Source organism: Sinocyclocheilus rhinocerous, unplaced genomic scaffold (assembly GCF_001515625.1).
Source record: "Sinocyclocheilus rhinocerous isolate Xijiao unplaced genomic scaffold, SAMN03320098_v1.1 scaffold1488, whole genome shotgun sequence".
Taxonomy (NCBI): domain Eukaryota; kingdom Metazoa; phylum Chordata; class Actinopteri; order Cypriniformes; family Cyprinidae; genus Sinocyclocheilus; species Sinocyclocheilus rhinocerous.
Window position 1 is genome coordinate 30,508 of NW_015633542.1, and position 17,622 is coordinate 48,129.

Below are 17,622 nucleotides of genomic sequence, written 5' to 3' on the forward strand. Positions count from 1 at the left end.
TATGATTTTAATATTTTATGAAACAGTTATTGTATGTTGACTGATATATTGTGCTGACCTACTTTCTACTTTTCTGAACCGTCTGTCGAGTTACTAATATAATTTTAGCAAACACCACAAAATCCACTATGATGGCTGATATTTTGCTAAATTATAAAGGCAATCTATAGAATCGAATTATTTCAGTATTCAGTAGAAATGTCGCAATGCTGTTTTAGAATTAAACCAGAAGAAGAACGTGCGCTGAAACGCTGTCTAGATAAGTTGCACACTAGAGTTTGGAGCAGATCTACTGTCTCTTTCTCTCTCTGACGGTTTTGATGGAATTGTTCTTTCCCTTTTTTTCCACGTTCTGTCTGATATGCAAATCATTTTCCTTTATCTCGGCTGTCTGACCAATCAAACTTTATTCTTCTTCTCTCCATCTGTCCGCAGTTTGATGGTGACAACATGTACATGAGTGAGAACAACCAAGAGTTCCTCTCCCCGAGTCAGGTAAGATTCAAACCTGAAAGAAAGCCTGGGTTTACAGCGGTCTGTTCGTCCTTATTTCTGTATGTTTTCAGTGAAAAAACATGGGAATTACTTTTTGTTCAGTGGTATTTTGGATTTTCATATTGCTTAGAGTGTCTTGATCTGAAATGCATGATCTGGATGTGCTTATGAGACGAGGAACAATCGTCAGACTAGTCTAATGACGTGCTCCTCACGAATATTAATGGCTAAATCATGAATGTAATGTGAATACATTCAATATATCATTCAGTCACAAGATCTAAGAAGCGTCCTCTACTTTCGCTCTCTCGCTCCTTTTGTCTTGGGATCATCAGGATTTGTACATTAATCAGACATTATAATTCATAATTCAACATGTGCGCACTGTACATGTAGGAGAGGCTGGACATTCTGGCTGTTTGATCTTTTTTCATTTGTTGCTACATTGAAACTGATTCCATTTGAAAAGCTTCCATTGAAGATGAATGTCATGGAAACGGTCTGATCGCGGTCCATCACACACTCGTCTGGTCTCAGATCAGGCGCCTCGTTCTTCCCAGGAGTCTTCACATTCACGTCGACCGAGCTGTCCTCCTGCGACCTCTGACCTCGTCTGATTGTAGGGGAGAGATCGTCTCCGCTTGTCCCCTAACGAGCCCTCTGTGTGTTCAGGGTCACGGAGGATCGCCACAGTAACCGCCGCCAACAAAAGAGTCTGGATTGACCTCCAGCCGACTCGGGCGATCAATATCAGCCTCAACAAGAGAGAGAGAGAGCTGAGAATGAGAGAGACAGACAAATACAGCCAGAGAACTGATTACAAAGAGAAAACATCAATGCTGCATCCGTCTGTGTGGCGTTTCGGGGAATTTCCATCGCTTCCTCACAGCGAATTCCGATGCAAGAGTAGAAAGAGCGAAGGAACATTTCGGCCAAAATTTACATGTTTACTGTCAAACATGTATGCTGATATATTTTATAATCTTCCATTTTTTAAATGAAATTAATATTCTTCTTATTCATCAAGGACGCATTAAATTGATCATACGTGGCAGTAAAGACATTTATAATGTTACAGAAGATTCCTATTTCAAATAATTGCTGCACTTTTGAACTTTCTATTCATCTGTGAATCCTGTCAAATAAAATGCATCACAGTTTGCACACAAATATGAAGCAGCACAACTGTTTTCATCATTGATAATAATCAGAAATGTTTCTAATAATCAGCATATCAGAATGAATTCTGAAGATCATGTGACACTGAAGACTGGAGTAATGATGCTGAAAATACAGCTTTGATCACAGCAATAAATTACAGTTTAACAGATATTCACATAGAAAATAGCTATTTTAAATTGTAATAATATTTCACAATATTAGTCCAACAAGGCTCAATTCTCGCACCGCTCTTGTTTAGCCTGTATATGCTCCCACCAGTGTTGGGGAAAGTTACTTTTAAAAGTAATGCATTACAATATTGCGTTACATCACAAAAAAAGTAACTAATTACATTACATACTTTTTGTGACCTGGGCTGGGCTTGACTTGATATTTTGTTGTAAATTTAAAAGTAATGCGTTACTTTACCTAGTTACTTGGAAAAATGTATATATATATATATATATATGCATGCCAAAACTGTGCACAAGTTGTGTGATATATCAAGTTTTTCACAGAAATATAACAGCATATGGGTTTGAAATGACATGAGAGTAAATAACGAGTAATATCGATGTAAACTATGCCTTTAAACGTGATCTCATTCTGAAAACACAGCGTCTGATTAGCATGCTAAGCCGTCCTCCACCACTGTGTCAATTTACTCCTCCTTTATCAGCTGAAGTTCATCTCAATGTGATAGCGCAGCGTAAATCTTAGTCTTTGCATTTGCATTCTTGTCTGAAGAAAGTAGCTGGGAAACGTCTCTAATGGACTCGGCGCTTGAGTATGCAGAAGACGTCACGGTCAAGATTATAATCTCACAATTAGAGTAACAAGGTTTTATTGATCGCTTCCCGGAGCTTTGGTTGCCAAGTACGCCTGTGATTAGAGAAAGCGGGCATGTGAGAGGAACGACAGAGAAAACTCTTCCAGAGGAGATCTGAGACGTCAGAAGAGAGAGATTCTGCTGCTGAAGGGTGACGAGGGCTTCGTCAAGATGATCCAGATCCAGAACTGAGAACGTTTGCATGAACTCAACTGATTCATTTTCAGATTAAAACTAACTAGAGAACTGTAGAGGTTTACTAAAGGACTAACTATCTTTGAGTCTTTCGCCTGTTTTATCTGCCATGCAGGTCAGGGTTATTTCAGTAGCATTGATATGCTCTTATAGTTTTTTGTTAATATTTTGAATTAGATTTCATTTTTATATGTTGTGTTTTAATTTTAAGTTTAGTTAAAGTTTTAGTTTTTTTTTTAATTAATTTATATATATATATAGTTTTAGTTTTTTGCTTTAGCTCTTTTAAAATAACTCGTTTGAGTTATTTTAATACTTCAGTTTGAACTAAATGAAAATTATTTTAGTTGTATTTTTAGTAAACAATAAAAATCCTGCTGCATGTTCTGAATAATTATTACATATAACCAGACATCATAAGTTTTAAGACATATTTTACATATTTTTGTCCTAAAAATCAGACAAAACATAATATGCTATAGCAGATATTTGATTTTTTATTTATTTTATTATTATTTTATAATATTATTTATTATTATTTTCCTTTAACTTATAATGTTAATATGTTGTTAAGTATTTTTAAATCCATTTATTTTCCATTTATCCATTAAGTCTATGAGGAAGGACATTGCACTGTGCAAAGTTATAATCTATATAACCTCCGTCATGGTGAACCTGTTCACTTTCACATGAAATATGTGCAAGGATACCAGAAAGGGACATAAAGTACCAGTCCACTGTTTACATGCATAGTTCATCTGTGCAGAACAAAGCTGTATTGCTTAAGGAACGATTTAGACAACTTCAGTGCACAAATAACACACATTTTAATAATTGGGTAATGTAATAATTAATATAAGATCTTATTAAAAACTAGATTCACATTTCTGTTTTTAAAACTTCTGGGTCGTCTTTTCCCATAGACTTACATTGTGAGTGCATCACTGTACTGTACTGTAATTATTTCCAGTAGAAATCAACATTATTTCACATGTGCTGCTGTCAATACAGTATACTGGAATATGTAATATAGAATATAGTATTTTCAGTTAAATGAATGTACTAAAGTTTAGTTCGATAATGTGTTTTATTTAATATTTTGTATTTTTAGGGTATTTTATGGTGCTAAATTATATTTATGGAAAAGTTGTGATCCATTCATTACCACTTTTTGAGCATAGACCTGAAAATGAAATTTCCAACTTAAACTGTCGTAAATCTTGAATGCTTTGGAGTTTAGTTTCTTTTACAAGAAGACACTTGGCAGATTATTGACGGAGAGAAAAAAAGTTAAGAAAGTGAAACTAAAAAAAATAAAAGTTATAGAAGTTTATTATCATGAAAAATGCACAAAAAATACCATTTTTAAATTTTAAATGAAATGTATATGTTTTCCAAAACATGATTTACTCTAAAATCATGAGAAAACCAAAGCCATAAATCTAAACATGTTGTGTTCCAAATTTGAAGTTGATATCGTAAAAAAAAAGAGCTTTATGTAAGATTTAGTTTGGGTGCAGTACCAAACGTGTCCATGCTTCCCATTCTTTTCCAATGCAGACATTTTTGACCACAAGGAGTACAAGTTTGACTATTGTTTACATAGTAAGTGTCAAAACCTTTGCCAAGTTTCGTACCATTCCAAAAATTCTAAAAAAAACAAAACAAAATATTTCGGTCAAAAATGACCAAACAGCACCAGAGGGAGAATTCAATTCAAGTTTATTTGTACAGCGCTTTTCACGATACAAATCATTGCAAAGCAACTTTACAGCAAATTAGGTTTCTACAATATTTAGTGGTAGCTTATCAGTGGTGACTGTCAGTTAATGTACATATGGCAGAAATGTACAGAAAAATCAATTAAAGACGTAATCAAACAGACGATGAACACTATTAACAGCAATTATTATATGATGCAATCAAACTTATAGCAAAATGTGGTAGTTCTGTATGTTGTTTCAGGGTTGGCATCATCTGGGGTCCTCTGAGGGGTTGACATCATCTCTTCTCAGGTGTTCTGGATCCAGACTGAAGCTTGTGTAAATCCTAGTTACCACGGGATGTCAATCCCAGCAGAAACAGAGAAACAAATAGAGACAGAATTAGCGTAGCTGCTGTTCCAACCAAGCAAAATTGATTTGTTTAACCCAAACTAAAGAATAATAATGTGCATTTGATCAGATATAACTGCAGTACAAGATTATGAGATGCATTATTTGAATGCTTGGCCAAAGAGATGTGTCTTTAATCTAGATTTAAACAGAGAGAGCATTATTATTACGATGTGAAAGTTAGAATATATTTATGAATATATAGTGATAAGTGAGGTGTGTTTTCTGTGACTGGCTGTGACTGGGGATCTGGTGTCATTGGCTCGTTTTCACTGATTAAAGCGTCTCTGTGCTGACTGTAAACATGTCGCCGTATGTTGTGTGTGTGTGTGTGTGCGCTGCTCTCCCTGCTGGTCCAAATTACGGCAGAGTACATTACTATGATTTACAACTTCCTCCTGCTGTTTAGATTGAAAAGAAAGCGAGGGAGCGAGCGCCGGCCCGTCGCCCTGCCCCCTCGCCCCGCTACCACCACACATCTTTTGTCAAATGAAAACAAAGCGCGAGCCTGCCAAAATATTTCTATAGTCGATTGCTGAGCAAGCAGAGAGCCAGTTAGAAAACAAAAGCTGAGAGAGATCGCTGGACGGCCAGATTTGATGCCACAGCAAAACTCTCATTCTCTCACAAACCTGCCTGAATGTCTCTGATCACCGGGTGAATCTCATTAAACCCAAAACAACATGTGCAGCTCAGCTTTCACCGTGCAATTTAGATTTTGCATAAAGACAATGAAGCCTGGTTTAGGATCATTAGGATTTTTTGCATTGCTTGCCATTGTTTTCATGACAATTAAGGACATTTACCCTCAAACTCTCATTAGTGCAATGCAATATGTTTTATTAGTTGCATTGTATTATTTGCATTCTGCATAGTTTTTTTGCATTGCTTGCCACTATTTTCATGACAATTAGGGACGTTTACCCTCAAACTCTCATTAGTGTAATGCAATATTAGTTTTATATTTGAAAGGAAAATGCATTTTGCAAGCATGCAATTTATGCTGATTTAAATAAAAATAAAACAAATCTAATGAGATTCATTGCAGAGCATCATGGGCATTGTTTACTCAAACATAATCGGGATGCATTACATTAATGATATTTTGGGGGAAAATATGTTCAGCTATCATGGAAATAATATTACGATGCAAAAAGTCTAAACATAGGCTTAATTTTCTTTATGCGAAATGTGAGTTCTTGTTTCTTTCTTTTGATTATCGAGGCTGAAAAATTAGCTGGTCGTGTGTTTTCATGAGATTCTCCCCATCAGTCTTTGGCTGTTTGGAATATTTCGCTGACACTGAACCGTTAACAGATGCGGCTGAGTGTTTATTCAAGTCGCTTGTGTTGCCAATGGTTTATAGTCTTTTATATGACTTTAAGAATCCTTGATATCATGTGTATATACAGTAGAAGTCTATCACCTCCTGCAGCATTGCTCGTGTTTAAAGCAGACAGATAAACATTTCCTCAGCTGCTCATCTCTTGTGTGCTTTTCTGCCACTAGGTTTTTGTATATTCATTTTGTTAAGACAGAACAAACTCAAGCTACTCAGTCTCACGAGGAAACATCACCTTAGTGTCATTTTCTCTGTGCAAACTGAAAACATGCCTTGCAACCTCAAGGATTTCATGAAACCTCATAGATCTTAGCGGCTTTTCACAAGATTTTTAATTGCATTTTTTATTTTAGATGTCATTGACATCAATATCAAGTTCAGCACAGAATGCTATTAAACAAATTTAAATGAATTGTGAGTTTGAAAAGTGTTTTATTAAGTTATCTAAAGATTTTAGATCAGCATACAGTATGTAAATTATTTACACTGAACCATTCAAAAGCTTGGCAGCCTTCAATCATGTGATGACGTTACTGAGAACTGAGAAACATTTGGTTTGTGTAAAAAGACATTGCTGAGGTGATGCTTGTATGTGAGACTGCTGACTTGACCTGAAATGTGGTTAAGATGACAGTTGAGCACTCAACAGTTGAGCTTTGATGAGCATATTAGGACATTAATTAAAAAAAAATGAAAGTAGTGTTGTTTTGTGTGTCGTGAAGCTGTCTGTCTGCATGCATGAGCAAAACGGACAAGAGAAGGAGACTATGATGAGTTTTCATGTATATTTTATTGTGTGTTATTGTGTAGGTCTGTGTCACTGCATACGGTATATTGTTGAACATGATCATGCTGAACTCATTAATATTTTGTCCATGCATAAGCATAATGTTGCTACTTACCTTCTCGAACAGGCGTCACACTGAAATCTATATATGTGACCCTGAAGCACAAAAGCAGTCTTAAGTCGCTGGGGTATATTTGTAGCAATAGCCAAAAATACATTGTATGGGTCAAAATTATCGATTTTTCTTTTATGCCAAAAATCATTAGGATATTAAGTAAAGATCATGTTCCATGAAGATATTTAGTAAATTTCCTACCGTAAATATATCAAAACTAAATTTTTGATTAGTAATATGCATTGAACTTCATTTGGACAACTTTAAAGACAATTATATATATATATATACATATATATATCATTGTTTTTTTTTATATGACTATGTGTACCTGGCGGCTTCTGATTTCATTTATTGATCCGTCTTGTTCACTCATTATACGCTTCGCCTCACAAAACAGTCTCAGGTTTAATGAAAAATGACGCCACACCAAAGTTGAGCAAACACAAGTTGTCAATCAATCCGACGAGACTGAGGTCCCACCTGAGAGGAGCGTGACGGGAAGATGAGAACGGTGTTTTAGTGAAAGTGGGAAAATAGGCTAAAAATGTTGGGTTAACTGTAATACTGGTAATATTTAGTTACAGGTATAGACGAGCCATTTTAAAATCTCCTCTTCTCACCAAGGCTGCATTTATTTGATCAAAAATACAGTAAAGATTTTCAAATAGTTTTATCTCAGCCAAATATTGTCCTATCCTAACAAACCATACATCAATGGAAAGCTTATTTATTCAGCTTTCAGATGATGTATAAATCTTAATTTTGAGAAATTTACCCCTATGACTGGTTTTGTGGTCCGGGTTCACATATGTTGTCTTAAGACAGGGTTATTATAGTTAACTAAACCATAGAAAAAAAATGGGTTACTTGAAATAAATTAAAAATTTATTAAAATAAAAATGAAAAAACTTATTTTAATTTAGTTAAGTTTTTTGTTAAGTTTAAGTTGAAATATTAAAGTAAATAAAAATAAAAACTAAAATGGAATAATAATAAAAAAACAAAAGATAAAAGCACAACAAAATTACTAAAACTTTAACTTAAATTAAAATGAAAACAGAAAATCTAAAATTCAAAATATCAACAATAACTAGAGTGCTATATGATAATACTAGGTAGTCAGCTCACTAGATTTAGCAAAATAGCTGGAATGTTTTTTTTTCTATTTAATTAGCAATTAATGATCCCTTATAAACTCCTCATGAACCCAGTTACTGCAGCAATCACACGTCATATGGAGTTATGTGCTGTAAGACTCCTAAAAACACGTCACGTCTGGATTTCACTTATATTTGCTCTGAATATCTGCCTGATGTCACGTCATGCAGCAGCTTCGTCTCGAGTGTTCATCGTTAGTTTGATTCCCCTCCGCTCTCGTTCTGTCTCCGACATTCACGTTGCGTTTCTCTTCCAGTCCAGTGTGCAGTAATAATGACCTCAGATTTCCCAGAATTCACATAATGTTCAAATGGAGTGCAATGACAGAGTGAGACTGTGCCATTCCCCTTTCATGTTGATTAAATCATCTTACTATTTATAGCTGTTATATGAATCATATCAGTATGTTTTGATATTGAAAAAGACGCAGAATTTATATATATATATATATATATATATATATATATAACAAATTTTATATATATATATATATACATATATATATCATTGTTTTTTTTTATATGACTATGTGTACCTGGCGGCTTCTGATTTCATTTATTGATCCGTCTTGTTCACTCATTATACGCTTCGCCTCACAAAACAGTCTCAGGTTTAATGAAAAATGACGCCACACCAAAGTTGAGCAAACACAAGTTGTCAATCAATCCGACGAGACTGAGGTCCCACCTGAGAGGAGCGTGACGGGAAGATGAGAACGGTGTTTTAGTGAAAGTGGGAAAATAGGCTAAAAATGTTGGGTTAACTGTAATACTGGTAATATTTAGTTACAGGTATAGACGAGCCATTTTAAAATCTCCTCTTCTCACCAAGGCTGCATTTATTTGATCAAAAATACAGTAAAATTGTGAAATATTTTTACAATTTAAAATAGCTGTTTTCTAAGTGAATATCTGTTAAACTGTAATTTATTTCTGTGATGCGCAGCTGAATTTATCATCATTACTCCAGTCTTCAGTGTCACGTGATCTTCAGAAATCATTCTAATATGCTGATTTACTGCTCAAGAAACATTTATGATCTTGTCACTTTTGATCAATTTAATGCATCCTTGCAGAATAAAAATATAAATTTCTTAAAAAAAATAAAAAAAAATCTTACTGACCCCATATTTTTTAAGTGTATTATCTTAGTCTTATTGTGCATAATTCAAAAGAAAAATTTAATATTTTATTGAAAAGTCACAGTTCATTAAATGATTACATTAGAGTTCATTAAAGTCACTACTTGCGTTCAAATGATTTCAACAGTATAATATTAACTATAAGAATAAGAACAATAAACAAAAATTGTCTGCATATGTCGTACAAATCGCAGCTTTCCACAGACTTTTAGTTGAAACACTGAATCATTCACTCTGAAGGCGATTGTTGATCCACATGCACGTCTGGCAGAAAATAAGACATGCTAATCATCATGACAACACCACTTATTGCTTATATAAGATGCATAAGATGTTACATAACTTTTAAGAGAACCAAAAGTCAAGAACATCATGCAGTATTTATATTTTTCCCACTATGATTCCCAATCTTAGCGGTTAGTCCGTGACATGCTGCTGTTGTGTTGCAGTAACGCAACTCCTCCGTCGGCCGTAAACTGATATGATATTGTTGAGAACGGTGTGTGTGTTAATGCACACACACACATATGGAAAATGCCGACAGTGAGATACAAAAGAAAAAGTGTTTTTTTTCATTCTTTTCTTTACCAGACGTTTCCTTCAAGTGCTATTGAGCTGTCGTCTGGCAGAAAATAAGACATACTAATCATCATGACAACACCACTTATTGCTTATATAAGATGCATAAGATGTTACATAACTTTTAAGAGAACCAAAAGTCAAGAACATCATGCAGTATTTATATTTTTCCCACTATGATTCCCAATCTTAGCGGTTAGTCCGTGACATGCTGCTGTTGTGTTGCAGTAACGCAACTCCTCCGTCGGCCGTAAACTGATATGATATTGTTGAGAACGGTGTGTGTGTTAATGCACACACACACATATGGAAAATGCCGACAGTGAGATACAAAAGAAAAAGTGTTTTTTTTCATTCTTTTCTTTACCAGACGTTTCCTTCAAGTGCTATTGAGCTGTAGAAAATCGACTCGGTCGAACTGGGCTGATGAGAATGTAAAGATTTCTGGATATTTCAGACTGTAAATTGGCGCTTGAGCATATGGTGTTTGAGTGAACACATTGAAGGTTAAATGTTTCGCCTCGTCCACATGCTCTCAGAATAATGTAGACTGGAGCAGATGGTATGTAGGCTGCACATTCACTTTATTTATGGGTGAATACGACTGTGTGTGTGACTGTTGCAATTAGGTTTCATTTAGCCGCATATTTATTAATTATCTCTCGCTGCAGACGCCCATAATCCAATCCACTGTTGGAAAAGGTGCTGGTTTGTACCTGCCTGTCTAAATGAGCACATATAGACACATAAATAAAGCTCGTGATGACTGGATCTTTAAGTTTTCTGAAGGCAAACCATGCAAAATATGTTTTTCCTATTGCTGTATGGTTGCTAGGGTGCTCTGGATGATTGACTGGACGTTGCCAGGGTGCTAGTTTCATCCTGTCTCAACTGAAAAGAGTCTATATTTTTTGGGATACTTAAGTAAAGCATGCATTTATATTACTTACTTCATTATTAATCCACTAGGGTGGTTTCTTTCTGTCTCAAGTGAAAAGACTTGACAAACGATGCTATTACAAGCTTCTTTCCTATTATTTTAATTAGAAATGCATTCATTTATATTTATGAATTCATTTGGGTACATTCTTCCTGTCTCAAGTGAGAATTTTTTATTTATTTATTTATTTTTTTGGCAATACTTGACTTGGCAAAGACTACTATTACATGCTTAACCCTCAACCCTTAAAGAACTAAAACTAAACCCTTAACCACAAGTTAATCCCAAAACCCTTACAGAGCATTTAGCATTTTTAGAATTAAAAATGCATGCATTACATTTATTAATTCATAAATAATTCATTATTTACTAAGGTCATTTCTTCCTGTCTCAAGAGAAAAGAGTCTAGATGATTGTTTGGGATGCTTGACTAAGTAAACGCTGCTAACTATAGCAAGCTTAAACCTACAGTATATAAACCCTTAAAGAACGTTTTGCATTTTTTGAAGTAAAATTGCATGCATTTATATTTATTAATTAATTATTCATTCACTAGGGCAGTTTCTTCCTGTTTCAAGGGAATAATGTCTAGATATTATTTATGTATTTATTTGCTTTCTTGCTTGCATACTTGACTTGGAAAACTCTAACTATTACAAGTTAGACCCTAAAACCTTAAAGAACATTTTGCATTTTTAGAAATTAAAATTGCATGCATTTATATTTATTAATTCATTATTATTTCACTTTTTCCCCCTTTTTTTTAAAATCAAATTTATCGAGGATTTTTTTGGGATGCCTAAGCAAACACTGCTAACTATCATAACCCTAAACCCTTCAAGAACAAAAACTAAACCCTTAACCACAAGTTTAACCCTAAACCCGTAAAGAACATTTTGCATTTTTAGAATTAGAAAGCATGCATTAATATTTATTAATTCATGATTAATTGACAAGGGTGCTTTCTTACTGTCTCAAGTGAAAAGAGTCTAGATAGATCATATTTTAGGATACATGACTAAGCAAACACTACTAACTATTACAAGCTTAACCCTACGTAAACCCTTAAAGAACATTTTGCATTTTTAGAACTGTTAATGAATACATTTGTATGTATTAACTCATTATTTAGTTCAGTTATGAATGATTTTCACCTTTACCTATATCTCCAAGAGGAGGTTTTGTCTCACTTCTGGGAACGATTGTGTCCACACACACACACACATGCTCAGGCATCCATCACCATATGTCGCTGGAGGTCTATAGAAAAATGCTTATTAGAAAAATCTGTCATTATGCTTTTAAACACACGAGCACATTACATTTGCATCGCCAAACAAGAAACTTTCAGAGTTTTATTATTTGCACTTGAGTAAGTATTCCTCCCAGACATTTTACTAATTCAGAAATATTATTTTTCGTAACAGGTGAGGCTGTGCAGCTTATTTTAGTTTTAATAAATGCGAATATTAATTTAACATTTAATGCACTCCATCACTGTCATCAGGAGAGAAGTTTGCTTCTTTCAACTACGGTATATTCTGACTTAAATGCATCACATTTATGCATGCATTTCAAGCGATCAGATGTATGATTTTCACCTGCTGGACAAGAAAACAGGTAAAAAAATAAACCATAGGAGGAACTTTAAACTACAGCATCGTGCCGTTGAGTTTTGCACATACAAATGTACTCAGATATAAACTGTAGTTGTGGAAATAATGGTCTTAATAAGCCAGATTGAAATAGATTTATGTCTGAATGACATCTGTTGTGTTAAGACTGAAGCTCGCGCGCTCATATGGTTGGATTTCTAATCAGCCCAACAGCGTACAATGTCTTTAAATTGCTGCCAGAGAGAGAGTTGGACGCCTTCCCAACACGGGAAAAACTCTTTTCATTATTCCATCATTTACACAAACTAGCTGTTCATCTGTTTATGAAAACAGAAGGCGCTCAGTTTGTGCGCGTTTGCATACGATCACATGCACAAGTGTGCGCATTTGAGTCGACTTTCCAGCGGCCTCCTCGACAAACCAGTACCAAATGTTTCGAGCATAGAGCGGCACGTCGTAAATATTCCCGGGAATTTGATAGCGTTCCTTTCAAAGTGGCGTCCCCTCTTCAGTTAATAAAAGCTACAAATTGAAACCCTCAAACTCAATGCAAACACGCCATCTTGCATCCAAATTGAGTTCTAATATCCTTGAAAATTGGACGGAGAGATTGAGGAGCAGCAGCAAAATGAAAATAGAGGCAAACAAAGAGGGAGAAAAAACATTTGTTTTATTACTAACTGCTTTGCGATGAAGCTTTGAAGAGCAGCTCTTAATGTGTAATACATATAATCGTGTCCTGAAGAGAGGCGGATGAATTATGTATGTTTATGAACCATTCGACATGGCACAACCTTGAGATTTACATTTTATCGTCAAGGACGTTCTGCTACTTTTGACAAACGTCCCGTCCCTTCCTGGTTTCCCCACAAAACCCTCACTGAATCCATTGTTAGCATTTATCCTTAAAATCAGCATGACGTGGACGGATTTGATGAACGCGGCCTTTCATGCGCGGGAGATGTGTGATGAGTCAGCCGCAGTCTGAATGGAGCTTCAGCTAATGGACTTTCAACTTCAGATCTCAACACATTACAGCAGATTCCACATTTACAGTCCTGCATCTTCCTTACAGAAATGTACCACGGTACCATGTCTGAAGCACCGTGGTAATACCATGTGGTACTCTTTTAAGTGTATGAATGTAGTAGACTCACAAAAAAAAGTTCCAAAAAATACAGTTGAACTATTGTGGTATTTTGGAGGTATACCATGGTATTACCATGGTGTTTTTTTGTAAGTACCATGGCACTACTGTGGTACTAAGGACATAGTATTACTGTGGTATTTTGGACATATACCATGGTATTATGGTGATATTTTGGACATATACCATGTATAGCATGGTATTCCCTATTTCTGACATGTACCATGGTATTACTGTGGTATTTTGGGCATAGTACTACTATTTCGGACATGGTGTTACCATTGTGTTTTGAACATGTACATTGGTATTACCATGACATTTTAATGTGTACCATGGTATTATGGGGGCAATTTGAACGTATACCATGTATACCATGGTATTGTGGACATATACCATGGTATTACACGTGTAATGGTATTAACATGGTATTTTTGTTAAACAGTTGTATTTTTGGCTTACACCATGTATACCATGGTATTACTGTGGTACTTTGGAGATTTACCGTGGCATTTTTTATGTGTACCATGGTATTACTATGGTCATTTAGACATTTACCATGGTATTTTAAATGTATTATCTTTTGCACACGTATGCCTTGGTATTACCATGGTATTTTTAATTAATGTGGTATTTTGGACATTTATAGGGTACTACGATGGTATTTTGGACGTGTACCATGATATTGACATAGTATTTTGGACATGTACAGTGGTATTTTAGATGTGTACCATAGTCTTAATGTGGTATTTTGGACATTTATATGGTACTATAATGGTATTTTGGAAGTGTACCATAGTATTATTGTGGTATTTTTGACATTTATATAGTATTACGGTAGTATTTTGGACGTGTAACATGGTATTACTGTGGTATGGATGTGTATTTTGATAGCACCGTGGTATTTTTGCAAATGGACCTTGAAGTATCATGAAGTGCGTGAGTTTCATGGTACCACCACAGTATGTTTTTGAAAGGTTGCGCACAGTAAACATCACAGTGTTGTGTTATTTATTTCTCCAGCTTTGACTCTGGGTGTGTGTGTGTGTGTGTGTGTGTGTGTGTGTGTGTGTGTGTGTGTGTGATCTGCTGACACTGGAGCGTATCTGCAGAGCTTCATCTCATCTCACTTTTAAAGAGGTGAATGTGTAATTCTTGCCGGAGCAGAATTCTCCTGAGGACTCGACGACAGTCTCTCTTCACACAATAGCCGCTCGCTCCACTGTTTACAACACACAATTTAGCTTCCTTCCAACAATTATGAGGGAAATTGAATCTCAGGAAATGTTCATTTTCACATCCATTAGAGCGGACAATAACAGGGGAGGCCCCGGAGCCTACAGAGACATCTGTCTTCAAAGGGCTGCAGAACTATATGGAAGATTAATATCCAGCGCGACCACGTGTCCGAGCAAATCACATCGCAGGGCGTTTACTGCGAGCTCTGGACGCCGAAAGACCAACAACACGAGCTTACGCTGAATATCTGCTCATCTTTCATATCTCAGTTGTGTCTTCAACCGAAAATGAGAACAAATATTCAGTCAGATTGTTCTCCTCAGAAAAAGGAATTTCTGGAGAAACTTCTGATACTTAAATGAAACATAAACTAAATTAACCCTGTAAAGCCTGAAGTATTAAATAATAGTATTATGGTGGTATTTTGGACGTATAGCATGGTATTCTCATGGTATTTCTGACCTGTACCATGGTATTACTGTGGTATTTTGGGTATTTACCATGGTACTACTATTTTGAACATATCCAATGGTATTACCATAGAATTTTTGTGCATACCATAGTATTATGGGGGTGATTTGGACGTGTAACATGTATACCATGGTATTTTGGACATAAACTATGGTATTTGTCTGGTATTTTGGACATATACCATGTATAGCATGGTATTACCATGGTATTTTTGACCTGTACCGTGGTATTACTGTGGTATTTTGAACTTATACCATATATACCATGGTATCACCATGGTAGTTTGGACATTTACCATGGTATTTTTGATGTGTACCATGGCAATATTGTGGTATTTTAAACCAGAGAAATCCATTTTTTAGATAAGCGTTAATCAAAATATATATATTAAAAAAAATGTCTGATACAGTGGAGGAAAAAACAGCTGTATTTTATTCAGAGACTCAAATTATATGCAATTTGCTGTGGATGTTGATATTTCTATGATGAAATTCTGATGCTTGTAATGTAAATCAGTGAGATCTTTATAACAGTACAGCAGATACTTACATAAAATGATCTAAATATCAGTCGTAGCTCTATATCTCCAGTAATATGTCTCAGTAAGATGAGATTGAAATGCCAGCAGAAAGACACGTGAAGCTGGACGTTTGTACAATTACACTAAAAGAGCTTTGACTGGATAAAACACTCTTAACTATCAATCAGAGACAGAAGACATGGAGGAGATTGTGTGAGAAACAGGTTTAACAGCATCATGTTGATCATTTAGAGCGTCATAGTCGGCGTAAGTCTCATGAGCAATGAAAGAACAATCTCTAAGCAATGAAAATGTTCTTCTGAATGAGTTCAGTCTCTTTCTTAAAATATCGTTTAGCGTTTAAGCCTCGTGGAGACACTCAGACGGGTGATATATTTCGGAGAACTCTGTGATTTGAGTAATGTACGGTGGCAAGGTCCCACAATCCTTGTCTCTCTCTCCTTCTCCACGGCCGAGTATTTGCTAAAAGTATTTGTTTGCAAGATAAATGGCCGTTCTCCAGGCGAAGATGACAGGCAACACAAAGATGATATTGAATTGATTTCTGAAATGTTGCAGAACTGACTGTTTGATGTATACGGGCAGACATGAATCATAAAAATTCTATTAAAAAAGCTCTTGAATGGTTGACAGCGGAATATTATTTCTGATGATTAATTTGACTCAGTCATTATGGACGGGGCTCCAGTCAGATCGCCTACAAAATTGCTTTTCATTCCCTCTTGAATACCCCAGCAATCTCTCTCTCTCTCTCTCTTTCCTTTTTCCTCAATTTAACGTCGCATACTTCCTCCGTCGGGTCCAAAGTTAGATCGACGCGGCTGATGAGAGGCACGAGCATCGATACGGGCGCAAACTTTAGCGCTATGAAAACATGGTCTGCGCTTCCAAAAGTTGATTGTGATAATGCCGTATTTCCAGCAACTTTCCGTGATTCCAGAGCCAGATCGGAAGCTGCCAACTGATACGCATCCAAAAAAAGCGATTCTTACTTGTTTAACTGCATAATATTTATATAATTGTGTTTATGCCTCTCTCCACAAAGTAATTAGGCAGTCGTCACATCTACTATTGCTCATACATACAGAAGGGGGTTTCAAATGGGTTTTGATTATAAGTTGTTTTTTTATTATTTATTATTAAATAATAAATAATAAAAAAACAACTTATAATCAAATGGGTTTTGATTATAAGTTGTTTTTTTATTATTTATTATTTTATTATTTTAACCAAGTTATTTTAGTTGTAATTTATTTGACTAATTTATTTCATTTCAACATAATTTGTATTTTATTTCATTTATTGCATTTAACAATTTTATTTTATTTTATCTGAACATGTTGTAACTTATTTAATAATTTTATCTAAACATACATTGTATTTTTATTTTATTTCATATTATTTTATTTTTTTTGTATTTAAAACTTTAATATTATTTTATAAAACGGAGAGTTCCGGTCCTTGATTCTGATTGGCTGAGCCACGTTCGAAGCTGTTGTAAATTACTCTACAAAGTAACATACACCTTTGTTTACTTCTGTGTGTTGCTCGGCAACCACTTAGTTGCAACCACAACCGTTTCTAAAGTACTACGTTGTTTGGCGGAAGAATACTGTTTTTATTAATATCATTACATTTTATTTGCTCTGTTTTATTTAGTGAAACCGTACTACGTATATGGAATAACCGTTTTATAAAAGCAATAAGCCCAGTGAAGCCGTGGTTTACAGTGAATTTATAACAGCTAAGGGG

The 17,622-nt window shown here is 35.2% G+C and overlaps 1 protein-coding gene across 1 annotated transcript in view; it reads left to right on the plus strand.

The window, feature by feature from the left end:
- LOC107744344 (TOX high mobility group box family member 2) overlaps nt 1–17,622 on the plus strand; it is an 84,112-nt gene that overhangs the window by 17,045 nt on the left and 49,445 nt on the right. Inside the window, exon 2 of the mRNA XM_016557923.1 lies at nt 436–495. Coding sequence (XP_016413409.1) covers nt 451–495 — 45 coding nt within the window. The 5' untranslated portion in view covers nt 436–450. The remainder of the gene's footprint in view (nt 1–435; nt 496–17,622) is intronic.